The sequence below is a fragment of the Pygocentrus nattereri genome, unplaced genomic scaffold, assembly GCF_015220715.1.
Source record: "Pygocentrus nattereri isolate fPygNat1 unplaced genomic scaffold, fPygNat1.pri scaffold_74_arrow_ctg1, whole genome shotgun sequence".
Lineage (NCBI taxonomy): Eukaryota > Metazoa > Chordata > Actinopteri > Characiformes > Serrasalmidae > Pygocentrus > Pygocentrus nattereri.
The window spans coordinates 261054-279593 of NW_023618305.1; the positions used below are offsets into that span (position 1 = coordinate 261054).

At 38.3% G+C, this 18540-nt stretch overlaps 2 protein-coding genes across 5 annotated transcripts in view; both read right to left on the bottom strand.

Moving 5' to 3' along the window:
- Positions 1-17960, bottom strand: part of LOC119263026 — a gene marked incomplete at its 5' end in the record, with an annotated part of 159720 nt that extends 141760 nt beyond the window's left edge. Inside the window, one exon of the mRNA XM_037536664.1 lies at positions 17775-17960. Within this exon, the coding sequence (XP_037392561.1) occupies positions 17775-17960 (186 nt within the window). The remainder of the gene's footprint in view (positions 1-17774) is intronic.
- LOC119263024 lies at positions 1671-18526 on the bottom strand. Of its 4 annotated transcripts, XM_037536657.1 has the most exons (17): positions 18201-18526; positions 9344-9568; positions 8534-9242; positions 7750-7974; positions 7512-7658; positions 7245-7392; positions 6966-7123; positions 6718-6861; positions 6387-6609; positions 6179-6280; positions 5905-6062; positions 5598-5801; positions 5273-5481; positions 4713-5141; positions 3993-4088; positions 1883-1981; positions 1671-1730 (listed from the first exon to the last, which is right to left on the bottom strand). In XM_037536657.1, the coding sequence occupies exons 3-14, from the start codon at positions 8575-8577 to the stop codon at positions 4954-4956; spliced, it is 1950 nt and encodes a 649-aa protein (XP_037392554.1). In that variant the 5' UTR covers positions 8578-9242; positions 9344-9568; positions 18201-18526; the 3' UTR covers positions 1671-1730; positions 1883-1981; positions 3993-4088; positions 4713-4953. The 4 variants fall into 4 exon arrangements, with proteins under 4 accessions (XP_037392554.1, XP_037392555.1, XP_037392557.1 ...); XM_037536658.1 differs by lacking the exons at positions 1671-1730; positions 18201-18526 and having other exon boundaries at positions 8534-8601; positions 9036-9242; positions 9344-9542; XM_037536660.1 differs by lacking the exons at positions 1671-1730; positions 9344-9568; positions 18201-18526 and having other exon boundaries at positions 4713-4788; positions 4974-5141; positions 8534-8891.
- Positions 18527-18540: the final 14 nt, after the last annotated feature.

Genomic DNA, 18540 nt, shown 5'->3' on the forward strand with positions numbered 1-18540 from the left:
TGCGGTTATCACAATCGTTTTGGCTGGTATAATCTAGAATATGCAACATATAAGGACTGCTCTCATACTTTAAATATAACAGTGATACTTGGAAAAAAAAATGATGCAAGGCAATACAACTGAAGATACAAAGGTAAGCAACATGTTGCATGGAATTTTAATTAGCGAGAAAACTAAGTAGCTACTAATCTTGGCAACTAGTAAAATACTTCAGTGTACTGGTGTATTTTATTTGGGTTTGTGTAACTGCCAACTTCACCACAACCCTGAAGAATAAGCAGCTTAGATGATGAGTGACTGACTGAGTGAGTAACTGTCAAGTTGCATAGAAATTATGCTTAATGCAACTTGCGACCTACATCTAGTTGTGTGAAACTTTCCAAGTGTAAAGCCAGCCTCAGTTTTAACGAAAAATACTTACTTGGAATAGCTTATTGCATGATTTAAGAATTCTGACATCATGCTTTCCCCAGCTTTTGGGCACCAGTGCCACTGTTTTGGTGCCCAGGAATTCAATTAACAGGAACATGTAGAAATCTAGAATTACAAAAGATAGGTGCCACAGAAAAAAAGGAAATTATCATCAGTGCAGATAAAAATTAGTTTGACAGCTCAAATTTAAGTTGGAATTTTTTTGTATATCCACATAAAATTACATACTTGTATACCTAATTTTTCACCCATTGGCTGTAAAATTTGTTCTCTGGTGTGACATCAACAAAATGTTTAGTAAAGGAGCCTGTCACAAGCTGAGCATTTCTAAACCATAATAGCTTTAAACACTTCATGTATTTCATTTCAAATTGCACTAGATACAACTGTTTCGTTAAAATTAGAAGAACAATAAAGACCTTCATTTATGAATTGCATTTTGTGTTTATTTGCGTTATCTTGGTGATCTGAAACGTTTAAGTGTGACAAACATGCAAAAGAAATCAGGAAGGGGCACACACTTTTTCACACCACTGTGTGTGTGTGTGTGTGTGTTTCTGGGGACAGAGAAACAAAATACCTCAGGAGAAAACTTGCTATATATACTATATATATTTGTATGTAAAACCCCCTGACAAATAAAAAAAAAATTGCTACTACTTAATGCAAACAAAATATAACATCTCCCACTACAAATATCCAAAAGAACATAAAAATGTAATTTAAATTCTGATACATTTTTAAATTAGCTACTTAAATATTCTCAATATTCACACTATATTTACACTATTTACAGTGTATTTTACAGCTGTTACTGCATTTTTTCTACTTCTACTTGTAGTTTAATCTCTACTACAAGCATCACAGATGTAGTCCTTGCCCTCTGGAGTCTTTTTAACACAGCTGTAATGAAATCACTGCGGACAATGCTTACAGCCAATCTAAATGTTTGAATACAGATATATTCATCACCATTGTCGGTTTTAAATCTAACTAACGTATAATAATCTGTCAGAACTGAACTGGACTGTAAATGAAACAATACAAATTTATGATAAAGTAATAAATGTTGATAAAAAGGGGAGTTTAGTCAAACTCAGAATAACAAAAGTATTAAACTTTCAGATTCTTGTTTCAATTATTACTGCTTGCTTCTAGTTTAAACTTGCTTTCTACTTGGCGGCACGGTGGCGTGGTGGGTAGCGCTGTCGCCTCACAGCAAGGAGGTCCTGGGTTCTGTGTGGAGTTTGCATGTTCTCCCCGTGTCTGCGTGGGTTTCCTCCGGGTTCTCCGGTTTCCTCCCACAGTCCAAAAGACATGCAGTCAGGCCATTTGTGTAAAATGATCAAATTTTAAGTCGCTCTGGATAAGAGCGTCAGCCAAATGCCGTTAATGTAATGTAATGTAATGTAAATGTAATGTAAACTAGTACGCCTAGAGGTTCCCTTACCAGTTATCTGAAGGGGCAAAGCGGCTATTTCCCTTCTTATGTCCTCCACACACTTGAGATAAAGGAAACAGCCTCATCTCTCAGGATGCATTCAGCAAACTGTAAAACAAAACCATAATCAATTTTTTATTGTGACTGAGAATTCGGTTTTGTTAACTGTGGAAATCTATGTCATGCACTGCACATTCTGACACCAATAAATCATGTATTTTAAAATAAAACTTGATGGTACTTAGAAACGAGGTGCAAATTTGGTCTGACTTGTTGGGGGGCTCAATGTCAACAGGCTATAGCTTACATACGGCAAAATATTCAAACACAAACCGAGGTAACAAAAAACAATGACTCGTGCTTTCCATCTCAATATTTTAACACAAAACAAATAATGTCTTCATGAGAATATTATACATATTTAATATATAAATATGTATTACATTTTTATTGCTTATGAAAATGAGCAATTCCATTGGGTCCATCTGCATCCATCTGAACGATACCCGAATAATGACGGACAGATAATGAATATGTTAGAGCATAATAACTCCCCCAAGATAGAAACATTACTTATCTTATACACACACACACACACATTATATTTATATTAATAAAATATATATATAAATGAAACCACATGTAAGATGATGGTACGAAAAAGATGCTAAAATTTCGATATAGACATATAGACAGATTGACTAATAGATCAGTATTCAATGTCGCCTTTTTTTTAATGTTACAAGTGAGGTCATTCATGATCATGATGTTTCAAAGCGCTGTGTGAAGCTTAGCATAAATACAAGATGAAAACACTGAAAGAGTATGCAAAGTAAACTTATAAATATATATTAGGCTAAATCATTATGAAATCATATTTTTCAGGGTGAGCTGAGCATATTTATACAATAATAAATAATCAAATAAATTCTATACCTAGAACCTAGAATAAAATGCATTATATATTATTCTATTCTAGAATCAGGGGTCACCATGAGTACATCACAAATACAGCCATTTTATTTACTATCTGAAACCACCAGTGAACCTACAAGTGCTTTTGTGTAATGGTGATAAGGGGGGGGGGGTTTCTTTGGAGACTATTTTGTCCTGCATGAACCCCTCCGGCATTCATGACGTAAAAAAAAAAGCAAGTTAAAATTTGATCACAAAGCTACCATAAAATAAATTTCAGGCATCAGGCAGTATATATGCAAGTAACCATTTCATATAATAACTTTCTAAGAGGGAGTTTTCAGAGGCACCGAGTTCTTCAGACGTCTGGTTCCACAATCGTAGGGCATTTCACCCCAAACCCCTGTGAATGACTCAACATCGCAACCATTTCCCCTTTAGGGTTTAACTAACTCCAGCACCAGTCACCCCACGTCTCTCCCTCTATAGATTTCACTCCCTCAAATCGGAGTCGTTCTTCTTGAAATTCCAAAAAAACATTTAGCTTCTCGCTTCGTTTCTGATTCCAACAATCTGAAGGAAAAATGGGCTACAGAGCTTGATGAAACACTGTCTGATGAAAAGTGGGAGGAGAGTTTTTCCTGAATTCATCAATGCTACGTAAACTCCAGATAACGGCTTATTCAGTTTTAAGATATTATACAGGTTTTATTTCTCCAAAACTAAACTGAGTAAAATATAGAGTTCACTTTCCCCTCTTTGCTATAGATAGATAGCGAGAAGCTAAATGTCTGGAGTCAGGATTAGATAGGAATAGCTCATATATAGTATGTTGCATCAGCTTAGTTAGGGTATATTTTTTGGACATAATGTCTATGTTACAAATATTTAAAAAAATATATGAATGAGAAGGATTGAATTTTGTTTTAAGTTGAGCAAAGGAAGCAAAACTATCATTTATATAGATGACCATAATGTACTTTAGTCAAATCTCTCTCCATGTTGAGAAAACATTGTCTAGTTGGGATAGGATTTAAAAAAGAAGAAAAAAAATATATATATATATAATATATATCAGCTATTGGGGTGTAAATGGAAACTGGCAGTAGAAAATAAATTCTTAATTGGATTTTAAATCCTCAAAGAACTACTTACAAATGAGCTTGCTGAAAATGTTTTTAGATATATGTGACCCGGAGCTCACCTCTGCCAGCAGGTAAGAATTCTAGCATCAGCAGCCCAGTAGTAGCGCTTCAACACAGGGAAGCCCGAACCTCCAGCTGCAGTAGATTTTATAGGTCTAAATGAATGATAAAATGACGGCATTAAGTTGAATAAAAAGGAGCAGAAAGATAGATATTCTGAAAAAGACAGAGCGTACCAAATCTTTATCTTTAAACCCTCATTTCTATGAGGTCACATGATTTTGGGGCAGCCAAACGGAGAATAGCTGCTGTGTTGCCTTTCATTTATTCTCTGTGTAGAATATGAAAAAGCAAACTTATGTTACCAAATGAACATCTACAACCCAACATGTCATTAATGCACATGACTACTGTACTATCACTCCAGAGAGAGGGGTCTTCAGGAATACGGTGGTCTGCACTCTGATTCGCCTGTTTCATGGGACTTCAAGTTGTGGTCTGTACAGAGCCGAATACGCGCTGTACAGACTGTCTAATAACAGCTCATATGCTCATTTCTCACGTGTTTCTCTGCTCCACGTGCGTCTTATTTCTGGGACATGTGTGTATTAGACTTGCTTTAGTTGTCTTTATTAGGCTGGAAGACCAGATGTTTTCTCCTATTTTAAACATCTGTACTGAAAGCGCGAGCTGTTACCGTAAAACGCGGTTTATGCGCGCGCTTGAACCTTTAGTGCAGACAGCGCGACCGAGCTTTTTACTAAGCGCGGGCGACTTACGGTATGAATTCGACAACGTTCCCAGCTTCGTGAAGCCTCTGAACAACGCAGCTCCGCTCAGCAGGGTTGCCAGGTCCTAGAAAAATATCCAGCCCAAAGTCAGTCTAAAACCCGCCCTTCAGAAGCTTAAACCAGCCCAAGATATATGTCTGTCACATCACCATGTTAGTGTGTCCTTAGCCCCCAGACACAGTGGTGGTGACAGGAACCAGAAGTTGGGATGAGTACAATGCAAATACAGTCATTTTACAGCTATTTTACATTTTGTAAACTTCTGCAGCACAACACTGTCCATTGCAACATCGATGCCCCCAGATGGCTTCCACTGCTGAACGATGGATGCAGCATCTGGAAGGTTTGCAGACCACCCTTGCTTCTCAATCCAGGCCTTGACTCTGGACTCAGAGGGCAGTCTACGGGCAAAGTGCTCTGTGAAGAAAGCAAAAAAACAAAAAGACATTAGTCAATAGGTTCAGACATAACAAATATGATGTGTATTCAAGGTAGTAATTAGAGATTAGACTAAGACTATGATAAGAGATTAATTCTTAAAGACTCACCAAGAACATGCTGCACCCGACGCTCGAGCTGTTCGCTACGCCAGCGGTCATAGCAGTAGCGTTCATACTCCCCTGCCAGGGATTTTCGCTGAGAGCGGTTGGGTGGCACCCCGTCCAACGTCACTGGATATGACCGGAGCAACTTGTCATAAGCAGCTTGGTCGGTCAGGTATGCCGAGGAACCCCTGGGTGTGTCGCTCTGGTCACTACTGCAAGTAGAGGAAATGAGATAAATGATGAGTACAGGAAACAGAAAAAAAATATATGAATTGTTTAAATGTAACCATGCTGGACCATACTAGTGAAAACATGAACAAATACTTACTCTGAATCACCCCGGAGATTCCTCAGGATCAGGAAAGCATCTACCGCTGAGCCTATCTCCTTCATCCGGTAGTGCTTCTCTGCTGTGGCCGTAGAGTGGGTGAGGTAGCCGGCCACCTTCGTCTTTTGGACATCGGACAGCTCCTTCGTTGCTGTCTCATATGCCCGTCTGGCCATCTGGCTGGTCACCTTCGGCACCTGATATCTGAAAAAGACAATATATTGCTTAGTACTCATACATTATTTTCATTATATAAAATAAAAAACTGAAGAGACTGCAGAGCTGGAGTTATTTTAGTTCAACTTACTTCTTGTGCAGCCGCTCCAGGTCATTGGAGGCGTTGTAGATGGCTTTGCCAGTGGAGGAAATGAAGAACCTCTCATCAGTCTCATCGTCATCCTCAACGCGCTTCCTCTTTTTTCCCAGCATGACTGGGCGCACCTCCGAGAAGTAGAGATCGAACCACTGTGAAAAGAAAACACAAAAACAAAACATACAATTAAAATCTAGCATTATCACAGCACATATCTAAAACCTAATGCCATTTATAACATAACTATATCAAAGATTAAGCATCTTACCATCTCCTGCTCCTGGGTAAGAACAAAGGTGGCCACCTGAGTGGAAACCACAACGAAACCAGGACGAGTGTCATCTCTCCTTCGGCTGATCCATTCCGTGACCTACAGCACACAAACAAATGATTCATTTGTTAAACTGAGTGAATGATTCAAATACTGAAATCAGAAAGAAATAAAAAAATAAGACTTATAACTAGGTATAACTTACAGTCATGTGCTCAACAACTCCAGGCCGCTGGGCATGGTCCAGAATCACAATGGCCTCTAGGTAATAGAGGACCAGCTGCAACTCTGTCAGGGTCAGCTGATGGCCTGGAGAGCACTCTCCCGCATGCAGCTTCCCAATGACAGCCAGGAAGTCTTTCTTGGCAGCGGCCAGCACGGCAGTGACCTGCGTTGAAGAGAGAACACCCTCCTGGAAGGTGTCGAATCTGTGAAGATAAAGTGAAGCATTGTTATAACCTATTATCAATACATTTATTGTTAAAATTACATTGTGGGTCCAGTTCATTATTTTAATATTCAATAAAGATACTGACCTCTTCCTGGTCGTCTCCTTGCTGACTTGTTTTGAAGTTGCCATCTGGATGTTGTCCAGGAATGAGATGTAGTTCTTGCAGTCCTCGTGCAGAACTCTGTCCGTGAAGCACAGGTCAGTGCTGCCCGTGTGGAACTTCAAGAACCTTAAGGAAGGAAAGAATAAAGGAAAAATCAGTCCCTATGATTCAAATTTAGCAGTATATTTATATATAGCATAGTATATACACATCAGGAGTACACTGCTCACCTTTTAACACTCTTGATGTAATTCTGTACCGTCTGCTTGCTGAGTCCGGCCTCTGAGAGCTTGAGGAAATACTCTCGGGACTTCTCATGCTGTCGCACAAACAGGAGACTGGCCTGCTGAGGGTCCATGAAGTACAGGAACCTTGCAACATTCTCCACCTGGAAAACAGAAGAACATAAGAAATTTACCTTAAAACTTGTTGATGTTTAGATGAAATAGATGGACTAATGTGTTATAATTATGTAATGACTAATATATTTGCAATACCAATTTTCTTACCTCCTGTTTGAAGTTTTCGTTCGACATGTCAAACTGTAGAAACTTTGCGAAGCTGACAAGGAGATCATGGTCTAGCGAGTGCTTCTTGTAGTAGCCCAAACTTGCCATCCTCTCCCTAAGGGAAGTTCCCTGCTTGGTTGTATCAGGGCTGAAAAAAAAAAACAAAAAGCAAAAACAAGTATTAAACTTTTTGCACTTCACAAGAAACACAGTGACCTTCCAAAAATCTAAAAGGAATGAAAGAAATCAAGGAACGTAAACACTCACCACTGATAGAGTTCCCCAGAGCTTTCTGAGCTGGACTCAGCCGGAGCCTCGACAGGAACATCAGGAACAGCTGGAACAGCAGCAGTCGGGGCTTCAGTTGGGATGCCAACCACAGCGTTTCCTCTGCTCTCCAGCTCCTCGATCATCCTGCGAGGATTAAAACACATTAACATTTAGCTTTCTTATACTAAAATAAGAAAAAATATATACTTTATGGTAACTTTGGTCAGCATCTTACCTGCCAATAGTATCAGGGCTCTGCATGATCCTGCTGAGGAGAGAGTACTCCCAGACACGACCAGTGCGCAACAGATTGCTGACAGCTCTCTTGGCAGATTCCACCACAGCCAGAATGTCAGCTTCTGACGAGGTCCTCATGCAGGATCGTCTGAGGTGAACTGGAAGGCTCCAATGAGTCTTCTTGCAAATAGGACACAGGAGAAAGTTCCTACTGCGAGGTTGCCTGTTAGATAAAAACAGAAAGACAGATATTTTAGCATTAATGAGCATAGTCTAACAACGGGCCTATTACAGCATCATTAAGCCCATTCACACGCTGGGAGCAATTCACAGGTTTAGAACACATGACTCATGGAAATATTTTAAAGAAGAAAATTAAAACATTTAAAAAAATCTTTGTGAATATACTGTAGCTAGCAAAGAAGCTGAGATATTTTCAGTCAAAATGTACAGAAAATTCTCTCAAGCTGGGAGATCAACCATATGGTGGATATTTCCCAGCCTCTGACTGTGTAACATCCATAGACCTGTACTGTTATCAATGTATTTATTCTTAAAAATCAGCAGCTATCTTTACATATTTATTATCCCTGTAAAGCTAAATTTACATAGAATTGTTGAGTTAGTAATCCAAAAAAGTAATCCAAAGTAAAAAGTAATCCAAAAACAAGTATAAACATCAAATTAACATGCTTTGTTGGTTCCCATAGCATTTTCCTTGTAGCCAAGTCAAAGTGGCCATAGAGTTTACTACAGTAAATTAAAGACAAACTTGTACTTACTCAGCAGAAGCAGCAGCAGAAGAAGAAGCAGCAGAAGAAGCCATCTCAGTCGAGAAGATTGCTGGTCACTGGAGCAGAGAAGGTCAAGAAGGTCAAGTAGGTCGCTGATCTTGGCAAGACAAGGATCAGAGGTGGTTTGGGAAGCTCAAACCAGCTGCTTATATGCTACTGTAAACAAAAAGTACACGCCCCCCACTTGACTGGGCTATCACCTGGTTGGATGATGGCTGTGGTCCAGTGGGGCCAATGAGGTGACAAGAGGGAGGAGCAACCCCAGGATGGGTGTTCCCAGCTTCTCAATGTGTAACACCCAGATATATACACATATTTAGTAACTTTGGAAAGCTTGTGATGAATATTTTCCAAATATGTAAGAATACTCACAGGCTGAGAGATTTTAGGTCAAATTAGCCAGTCTTTGCCAGGTTCAGAATTTGTTCAGCCTAAATTGGTTAGAATGGCAACCCCTGTTAAATCTTTATGAATCCTGTACCATACTCACATGCTGATAGATTTTAGGTCAAAATGTCAAGTTGGATTGAGAATCCGGGAGGAGCGACCCCATGGTTGAAGTACCCAGTTTCTCAATGTGTAACCCCCAGATATATGCACATATTTAGTATCTGGAACAGCTGGAACAGCAGGAGCTGGTTCTTTAGTTGGGATGCCAACCACAGCATTTCCTCTGCTCTGCAGCTCCTCGATCATCCTCAAGGAATAAAACACATATTTACATTTAGCTTTCTTATACTTAAATAAGAAAAAAAATACTTTAAGGTAACTTAAAAGTAACCATGGTCAGCATCATACCTGCCAATAGGGTCAGGGCTCTTCATGATCCTGCTGAGGAGAGAGTATTCCCAGACACGGCCAGTACGCATCAAATTGCTGGCAGCTCTCTTGGCAGATTCCACCACAGCCAGAATGTCAGCTTCTGAGGAATTCTTCATGCATGATCACCTGAGAGGAACTGGAATGCTCCAATTAGTCTTCTTGCACATAGGACAAAGGAGAAAGGTCCTACTGTTAGCTTGCCTGTTAGATAAAAACAGACAAAAAGAGAAAGACAATAGATATTTTAGCATTAATGAGCATAGTCTAACAACGGGCCTATTGCAGCACCATTGAGCCTATTCACAAGCTGGGAGCAATTCACAGGTTTAGAACAAAAGACTCAAATCAAATCAAATTGATTCTAGGTTTTACAGATAGAGAATCCAGGAGGAGCAACACATTGGTTGAAGTTCCCAGCTTCTCAACATGCAATACCCAGCTATATGCACATATTTAGTACCATTGGAAAGCCTGTGAAGAGTACTTTCCAAATATGTAAGAATTATTTCTGTATTTTACTCACAGGCTGAGAGATTGTAGGTCAAATTAGCCAACTTTTGCCAGGTTCAGAATTTATTCCGCCTAAATTGGTTAGAATGGCAACCCCTGTTAAATCTTTAGTTATAAAGATATATGAACACAAATACTATTGCTGTAAAGCTTGGAGTGACTGCTTTCCAAATATGTAAGAATCATTTCTGTAACATACTCACAGGCTGAGAGATTTTAGATCAAAATGTCAAGTTGATTCTGGGTTTTACAGATTGAGAATCCGGGAGGAGCAACACATTGGTTGACGTTCCCAGCTTCTCAACGTGCAATACCCAGATATATGCACATATTTAGTATCACTGGAAAGCTTGTGAAGAGTACTTTCCAAATATGTAAGAATTATTTCTGTATTTTACTCACAGGCTGAGAGATTGTAGGTCAAATTAGCCAACTTTTGCCAGGTTCAGAATTTATTCCGCCTAAATTGGTTAGAATGGCAACCCCTGTTAAATCTTTAGTTATAAAGATATATGAACACAAATACTATTGCTGTAAAGCTTGGGGTGATTGCTTTCCAAATATGTAAGAATCATTTCTGTAACATACTCACAGGCTGAGAGATTGTAGGTCAAATTAGCCAACTTTTGCCAGGTTCAGAATTTTTTCCGTCTAAATTGGTTAGAATGGCAACCCCTGTTAAATCTTTAGTTATAAAGATATATGAACACAAATACTATTGCTGTAAAGCTTGGAGTGACTGCTTTCCAAATATGTAAGAATCATTTCTGTAACATACTCACAGGCTGAGAGATTTTAGATCAAAATGTCAAGTTGATTCTGGGTTTTACAGATTGAGAATCCGGGAGGAGCAACACATTGGTTGACGTTCCCAGCTTCTCAACGTGCAATACCCAGATATATGCACATATTTAGTATCACTGGAAAGCTTGTGAAGAGTACTTTCCAAATATGTAAGAATTATTTCTGTATTTTACTCACAGGCTGAGAGATTGTAGGTCAAATTAGCCAACTTTTGCCAGGTTCAGAATTTATTCCGCCTAAATTGGTTAGAATGGCAACCCCTGTTAAATCTTTAGTTATAAAGATATATGAACACATATACTATTGCTGTAAATGATGGAGTGAGTACTTTCCAAATATGTAAGAATCATTTCTGTAACATACTCACAGACTGAGATATTTTAGGTCAAATTAGCCAACTTTTGCCAGGTTCAGAATTTATTCCGCCTAAATTGGTTAGAATGGCAACCCCTGTTAAATCTTTAGTTATAAAGATATATGAACACAAATACTATTGCTGTAAAGCTTGGGGTGATTGCTTTCCAAATATGTAAGAATCATTTCTGTAACATACTCACAGGCTGAGAGATTGTAGGTCAAATTAGCCAACTTTTGCCAGGTTCAGAATTTTTTCCGTCTAAATTGGTTAGAATGGCAACCCCTGTTAAATCTTTAGTTATAAAGATATATGAACACAAATACTATTGCTGTAAAGCTTGGAGTGACTGCTTTCCAAATATGTAAGAATCATTTCTGTAACATACTCACAGGCTGAGAGATTTTAGATCAAAATGTCAAGTTGATTCTGGGTTTTACAGATTGAGAATCCGGGAGGAGCAACACATTGGTTGACGTTCCCAGCTTCTCAACGTGCAATACCCAGATATATGCACATATTTAGTATCACTGGAAAGCTTGTGAAGAGTACTTTCCAAATATGTAAGAATTATTTCTGTATTTTACTCACAGGCTGAGAGATTGTAGGTCAAATTAGCCAACTTTTGCCAGGTTCAGAATTTATTCCGCCTAAATTGGTTAGAATGGCAACCCCTGTTAAATCTTTAGTTATAAAGATATATGAACACATATACTATTGCTGTAAATGATGGAGTGAGTACTTTCCAAATATGTAAGAATCATTTCTGTAACATACTCACAGGCTGAGAGATTGTAGGTCAAATTAGCCAACTTTTGCCAGGTTCAGAATTTATTCCGCCTAAATTGGTTAGAATGGCAACCCCTGTTAAATCTTTAGTTATAAAGATATATGAACACAAATACTATTGCTGTAAAGCTTGGGGTGATTGCTTTCCAAATATGTAAGAATCATTTCTGTAACATACTCACAGGCTGAGAGATTGTAGGTCAAATTAGCCAACTTTTGCCAGGTTCAGAATTTTTTCCGCCTAAATTGGTTAGAATGGCAACCCCTGTTAAATCTTTAGTTATAAAGATATATGAACACAAATACTATTGCTGTAAAGCTTGGAGTGACTGCTTTCCAAATATGTAAGAATCATTTCTGTAACATACTCACAGGCTGAGAGATTTTAGATCAAAATGTCAAGTTGATTCTGGGTTTTACAGATTGAGAATCCGGGAGGAGCAACACATTGGTTGACGTTCCCAGCTTCTCAACGTGCAATACCCAGATATATGCACATATTTAGTATCACTGGAAAGCTTGTGAAGAGTACTTTCCAAATATGTAAGAATTATTTCTGTATTTTACTCACAGGCTGAGAGATTGTAGGTCAATTTAGCCAACTTTTGCCAGGTTCAGAATTTATTCCGCCTAAATTGGTTAGAATGGCAACCCCTGTTAAATCTTTAGTTATAAAGATATATGAACACATATACTATTGCTGTAAATGATGGAGTGAGTACTTTCCAAATATGTAAGAATCATTTCTGTAACATACTCACAGGCTGAGAGATTGTAGGTCAAATTAGCCAACTTTTGCCAGGTTCAGAATTTATTCCGCCTAAATTGGTTAGAATGGCAACCCCTGTTAAATCTTTAGTTATAAAGATATATGAACACAAATACTATTGCTGTAAAGCTTGGGGTGATTGCTTTCCAAATATGTAAGAATCATTTCTGTAACATACTCACAGGCTGAGAGATTGTAGGTCAAATTAGCCAACTTTTGCCAGGTTCAGAATTTTTTCCGTCTAAATTGGTTAGAATGGCAACCCCTGTTAAATCTTTAGTTATAAAGATATATGAACACAAATACTATTGCTGTAAAGCTTGGAGTGACTGCTTTCCAAATATGTAAGAATCATTTCTGTAACATACTCACAGGCTGAGAGATTTTAGATCAAAATGTCAAGTTGATTCTGGGTTTTACAGATTGAGAATCCGGGAGGAGCAACACATTGGTTGACGTTCCCAGCTTCTCAACGTGCAATACCCAGATATATGCACATATTTAGTATCACTGGAAAGCTTGTGAAGAGTACTTTCCAAATATGTAAGAATTATTTCTGTATTTTACTCACAGGCTGAGAGATTGTAGGTCAAATTAGCCAACTTTTGCCAGGTTCAGAATTTATTCCGCCTAAATTGGTTAGAATGGCAACCCCTGTTAAATCTTTAGTTATAAAGATATATGAACACATATACTATTGCTGTAAATGATGGAGTGAGTACTTTCCAAATATGTAAGAATCATTTCTGTAACATACTCACAGGCTGAGAGATTGTAGGTCAAATTAGCCAACTTTTGCCAGGTTCAGAATTTATTCCGCCTAAATTGGTTAGAATGGCAACCCCTGTTAAATCTTTAGTTATAAAGATATATGAACACAAATACTATTGCTGTAAAGCTTGGGGTGATTGCTTTCCAAATATGTAAGAATCATTTCTGTAACATACTCACAGGCTGAGAGATTGTAGGTCAAATTAGCCAACTTTTGCCAGGTTCAGAATTTTTTCCGTCTAAATTGGTTAGAATGGCAACCCCTGTTAAATCTTTAGTTATAAAGATATATGAACACAAATACTATTGCTGTAAAGCTTGGAGTGACTGCTTTCCAAATATGTAAGAATCATTTCTGTAACATACTCACAGGCTGAGAGATTTTAGATCAAAATGTCAAGTTGATTCTGGGTTTTACAGATTGAGAATCCGGGAGGAGCAACACATTGGTTGACGTTCCCAGCTTCTCAACGTGCAATACCCAGATATATGCACATATTTAGTATCACTGGAAAGCTTGTGAAGAGTACTTTCCAAATATGTAAGAATTATTTCTGTATTTTACTCACAGGCTGAGAGATTGTAGGTCAAATTAGCCAACTTTTGCCAGGTTCAGAATTTATTCCGCCTAAATTGGTTAGAATGGCAACCCCTGTTAAATCTTTAGTTATAAAGATATATGAACACATATACTATTGCTGTAAATGATGGAGTGAGTACTTTCCAAATATGTAAGAATCATTTCTGTAACATACTCACAGGCTGAGAGATTGTAGGTCAAATTAGCCAACTTTTGCCAGGTTCAGAATTTATTCCGCCTAAATTGGTTAGAATGGCAACCCCTGTTAAATCTTTAGTTATAAAGATATATGAACACAAATACTATTGCTGTAAAGCTTGGGGTGATTGCTTTCCAAATATGTAAGAATCATTTCTGTAACATACTCACAGGCTGAGAGATTGTAGGTCAAATTAGCCAACTTTTGCCAGGTTCAGAATTTTTTCCGTCTAAATTGGTTAGAATGGCAACCCCTGTTAAATCTTTAGTTATAAAGATATATGAACACAAATACTATTGCTGTAAAGCTTGGAGTGACTGCTTTCCAAATATGTAAGAATCATTTCTGTAACATACTCACAGGCTGAGAGATTTTAGATCAAAATGTCAAGTTGATTCTGGGTTTTACAGATTGAGAATCCGGGAGGAGCAACACATTGGTTGACGTTCCCAGCTTCTCAACGTGCAATACCCAGATATATGCACATATTTAGTATCACTGGAAAGCTTGTGAAGAGTACTTTCCAAATATGTAAGAATTATTTCTGTATTTTACTCACAGGCTGAGAGATTGTAGGTCAAATTAGCCAACTTTTGCCAGGTTCAGAATTTTTTCCGTCTAAATTGGTTAGAATGGCAACCCCTGTTAAATCTTTAGTTATAAAGATATATGAACACATATACTATTGCTGTAAATGATGGAGTGAGTACTTTCCAAATATGTAAGAATCATTTCTGTAACATACTCACAGGCTGAGAGATTGTAGGTCAAATTAGCCAACTTTTGCCAGGTTCAGAATTTATTCCGCCTAAATTGGTTAGAATGGCAACCCCTGTTAAATCTTTAGTTATAAAGATATATGAACACAAATACTATTGCTGTAAAGCTTGGGGTGATTGCTTTCCAAATATGTAAGAATCATTTCTGTAACATACTCACAGGCTGAGAGATTGTAGGTCAAATTAGCCAACTTTTGCCAGGTTCAGAATTTTTTCCGTCTAAATTGGTTAGAATGGCAACCCCTGTTAAATCTTTAGTTATAAAGATATATGAACACAAATACTATTGCTGTAAAGCTTGGAGTGACTGCTTTCCAAATATGTAAGAATCATTTCTGTAACATACTCACAGGCTGAGAGATTTTAGATCAAAATGTCAAGTTGATTCTGGGTTTTACAGATTGAGAATCCGGGAGGAGCAACACATTGGTTGACGTTCCCAGCTTCTCAACGTGCAATACCCAGATATATGCACATATTTAGTATCACTGGAAAGCTTGTGAAGAGTACTTTCCAAATATGTAAGAATTATTTCTGTATTTTACTCACAGGCTGAGAGATTGTAGGTCAAATTAGCCAACTTTTGCCAGGTTCAGAATTTATTCCGCCTAAATTGGTTAGAATGGCAACCCCTGTTAAATCTTTAGTTATAAAGATATATGAACACATATACTATTGCTGTAAATGATGGAGTGAGTACTTTCCAAATATGTAAGAATCATTTCTGTAACATACTCACAGGCTGAGAGATTGTAGGTCAAATTAGCCAACTTTTGCCAGGTTCAGAATTTATTCCGCCTAAATTGGTTAGAATGGCAACCCCTGTTAAATCTTTAGTTATAAAGATATATGAACACAAATACTATTGCTGTAAAGCTTGGGGTGATTGCTTTCCAAATATGTAAGAATCATTTCTGTAACATACTCACAGGCTGAGAGATTGTAGGTCAAATTAGCCAACTTTTGCCAGGTTCAGAATTTTTTCCGTCTAAATTGGTTAGAATGGCAACCCCTGTTAAATCTTTAGTTATAAAGATATATGAACACAAATACTATTGCTGTAAAGCTTGGGGTGACTGCTTTCCAAATATGTAAGAATCATTTCTGTAACATACTCACAGGCTGAGAGATTTTAGATCAAAATGTCAAGTTGATTCTGGGTTTTACAGATTGAGAATCCAGGATGAGCAACACATTGGTTGAAGTTCCCAGCTTCTCAAAATGCAATACCCAGATATATGCACATATTTAGTACCATTGGAAAGCTTGTGATGAGTACTTTCCAAATATGTAAGAATTATTTCTGTAACATACTCACAGGCTGAGAGATTGTAGGTCAAATTAGCCAACTTTTGCCAGGTTCAGAATTTATTCCGCCTAAATTGGTTAGAATGGCAACCCCTGTTAAATCTTTAGTTATAAAGATATATGAACACATATACTATTGCTGTAAATGATGGAGTGAGTACTTTCCAAATATGTAAGAATCATTTCTGTAACATACTCACAGGCTGAGAGATTTTAGATCAAAATGTCAAGTTGATTCTGGGTTTTACAGATTGAGAATCCAGGATGAGCAACACATTGGTTGAAGTTCCCAGCTTCTCAAAATGCAATACCCAGATATATGCACATATTTAGTACCATTGGAAAGCTTGTGATGAGTACTTTCCAAATATGTAAGAATTATTTCTGTAACATACTCACAGGCTGAGAGATTGTAGGTCAAATTAGCCAACTTTTGCCAGGTTCAGAATTTATTCCGCCTAAATTGGTTAGAATGGCAACCCCTGTTAAATCTTTAGTTATAAAGATATATGAACACAAATACTATTGCTGTAAAGCTTGGAGTGACTGCTTTCCAAATATGTAAGAATCATTTCTGTAACATACTCACAGGCTGAGAGATTGTAGGTCAAAATGTCAAGTTGATTCTGGGTTTTACAGATTGAGAATCCGGGAGGAGCAACACATTGGTTGACGTTCCCAGTTTCTCAACGTGCAATATCCAGATATATGCACATATTTAGTATCACTGGAAAGCTTGTGAAGAGTACTTTCCAAATATGTAAGAATTATTTCTGTAACATACTCACAGGCTGAGAGATTGTAGGTCAAATTAGCCAACTTTTGCCAGGTTCAGAATTTTTTCCATCTAAATTGGTTAGAATGGCAACCCCTGTTAAATCTTTAGTTATAAAGATATATGAACACAAATACTATTGCTGTAAAGCTTGGGGTGACTGCTTTCCAAATATGTAAGAATCATTTCTGTAACATACTCACAGGCTGAGAGATTTTAGATCAAAATGTCAAGTTGATTCTGGGTTTTACAGATTGAGAATCCAGGATGAGCAACACATTGGTTGAAGTTCCCAGCTTCTCAAAATGCAATACCCAGATATATGCACATATTTAGTACCATTGGAAAGCTTGTGATGAGTACCTTCCAAATATGTAAGAATCATTTCTGTAACATACTCACAGACTGAGATATTTTAGGTCAAATTAGCCAACTTTTGCCAGGTTCAGAATTTATTCCGCCTAAATTGGTTAGAATGGCAACCCCTGTTAAATCTTTAGTTATAAAGATATATGAACACAAATACTATTGCTGTAAAGCTTGGGGTGACTGCTTTCCAAATATGTAAGAATCATTTCTGTAGATCTCACACAACTCACTTAAAACCATTCTGAAGCTCAGCCACAGCAATAGCTTGCGGTTATCACAATCGTTTTGGCTGGCTGTAGGATAGACAGACAGACAGAAAATCGCAGAACAATAGTGCGGCAGGCCCCGGCGACGACGGCCGAGAGGAAGGCGGGGCCCAAACGCTCAGCGGCGACGAACCTCAGCAAGGACACCGGGGAGAGAGCCGCGAGTGTGGAGGGGGCAGAGCGCAAAGCCCGAGCTCCACCGACGGACGCGAGGCACAAGAGTGATGGCGGGAGGACGACGAGGACGCTGGTGCCAGCCATGAGAGACACCAGAGCAAGGAGTGAGTCCCGAGCTCCGACGAGCTGAGCTGCCAGCTAGCTAGGTACTCGTTCCCTCTCGGCTCTGGTGAGCACCTTTAAAAAGAGCTGAGATGGAACAGAGCGAGAGAGAGAGAGAGAGAGGGACAAGAAGCAGTAGGAGACAGTGTGGAGAGCTGAAAAGCTCAAGGAATAGACTCAAAAGTCTAGCCAGCTTGAGCCACTGAAAAGTGGCCAGCTTAGTGTTGGTTGTGTTTCCGTTGTTTATTTTGTGTGGAAATAAAGAAATGGCTGCTACTACCAGGAATCCTGCCTCCAGCGTCCTCCTTGAGCCTGGGGTAACACATGCCTTGCTACAAACAGATAGATAGAGAACGGCAGAACAACAGATAGATAGAGATAGATATGTACACAACTGCGGAACAATAGATAGGACAAAGAATTGCAGAACAATAGAGAATTGCAAAACAACTGATAAATAGGATAGAGACACGATAGAATCCATTAAATTAATGCAAGTAATGTTGATGGAACTGAAACAAATCTATGCAATGGCTGGAGAGCAGAAGAAACAAAACCTGAGTTATTTGAAGTAGCTCACAAGATTTTTTTCTTGTAACGTCTTAATACAATTTTTTATT

Bases quoted from the DNA above. Each gene is read 5' to 3' on its own strand.
- LOC119263024 (XM_037536657.1), bottom strand. From the start codon at position 8,577: ATGGCTTCTTCTGCTGCTTCTTCTTCTGCTGCTGCTTCTGCTGA. The intron at 6,281-6,386 runs GTAAGTTATACC...TGTGTGCTGTAG, and splicing joins GAGTTGTTGAGCACATGACT to GTCACGGAATGGATCAGCCG. The intron at 5,802-5,904 runs GTAAGTTGAACT...TGTCTTTTTCAG, and splicing joins CTGGAGCGGCTGCACAAGAA to ATATCAGGTGCCGAAGGTGA.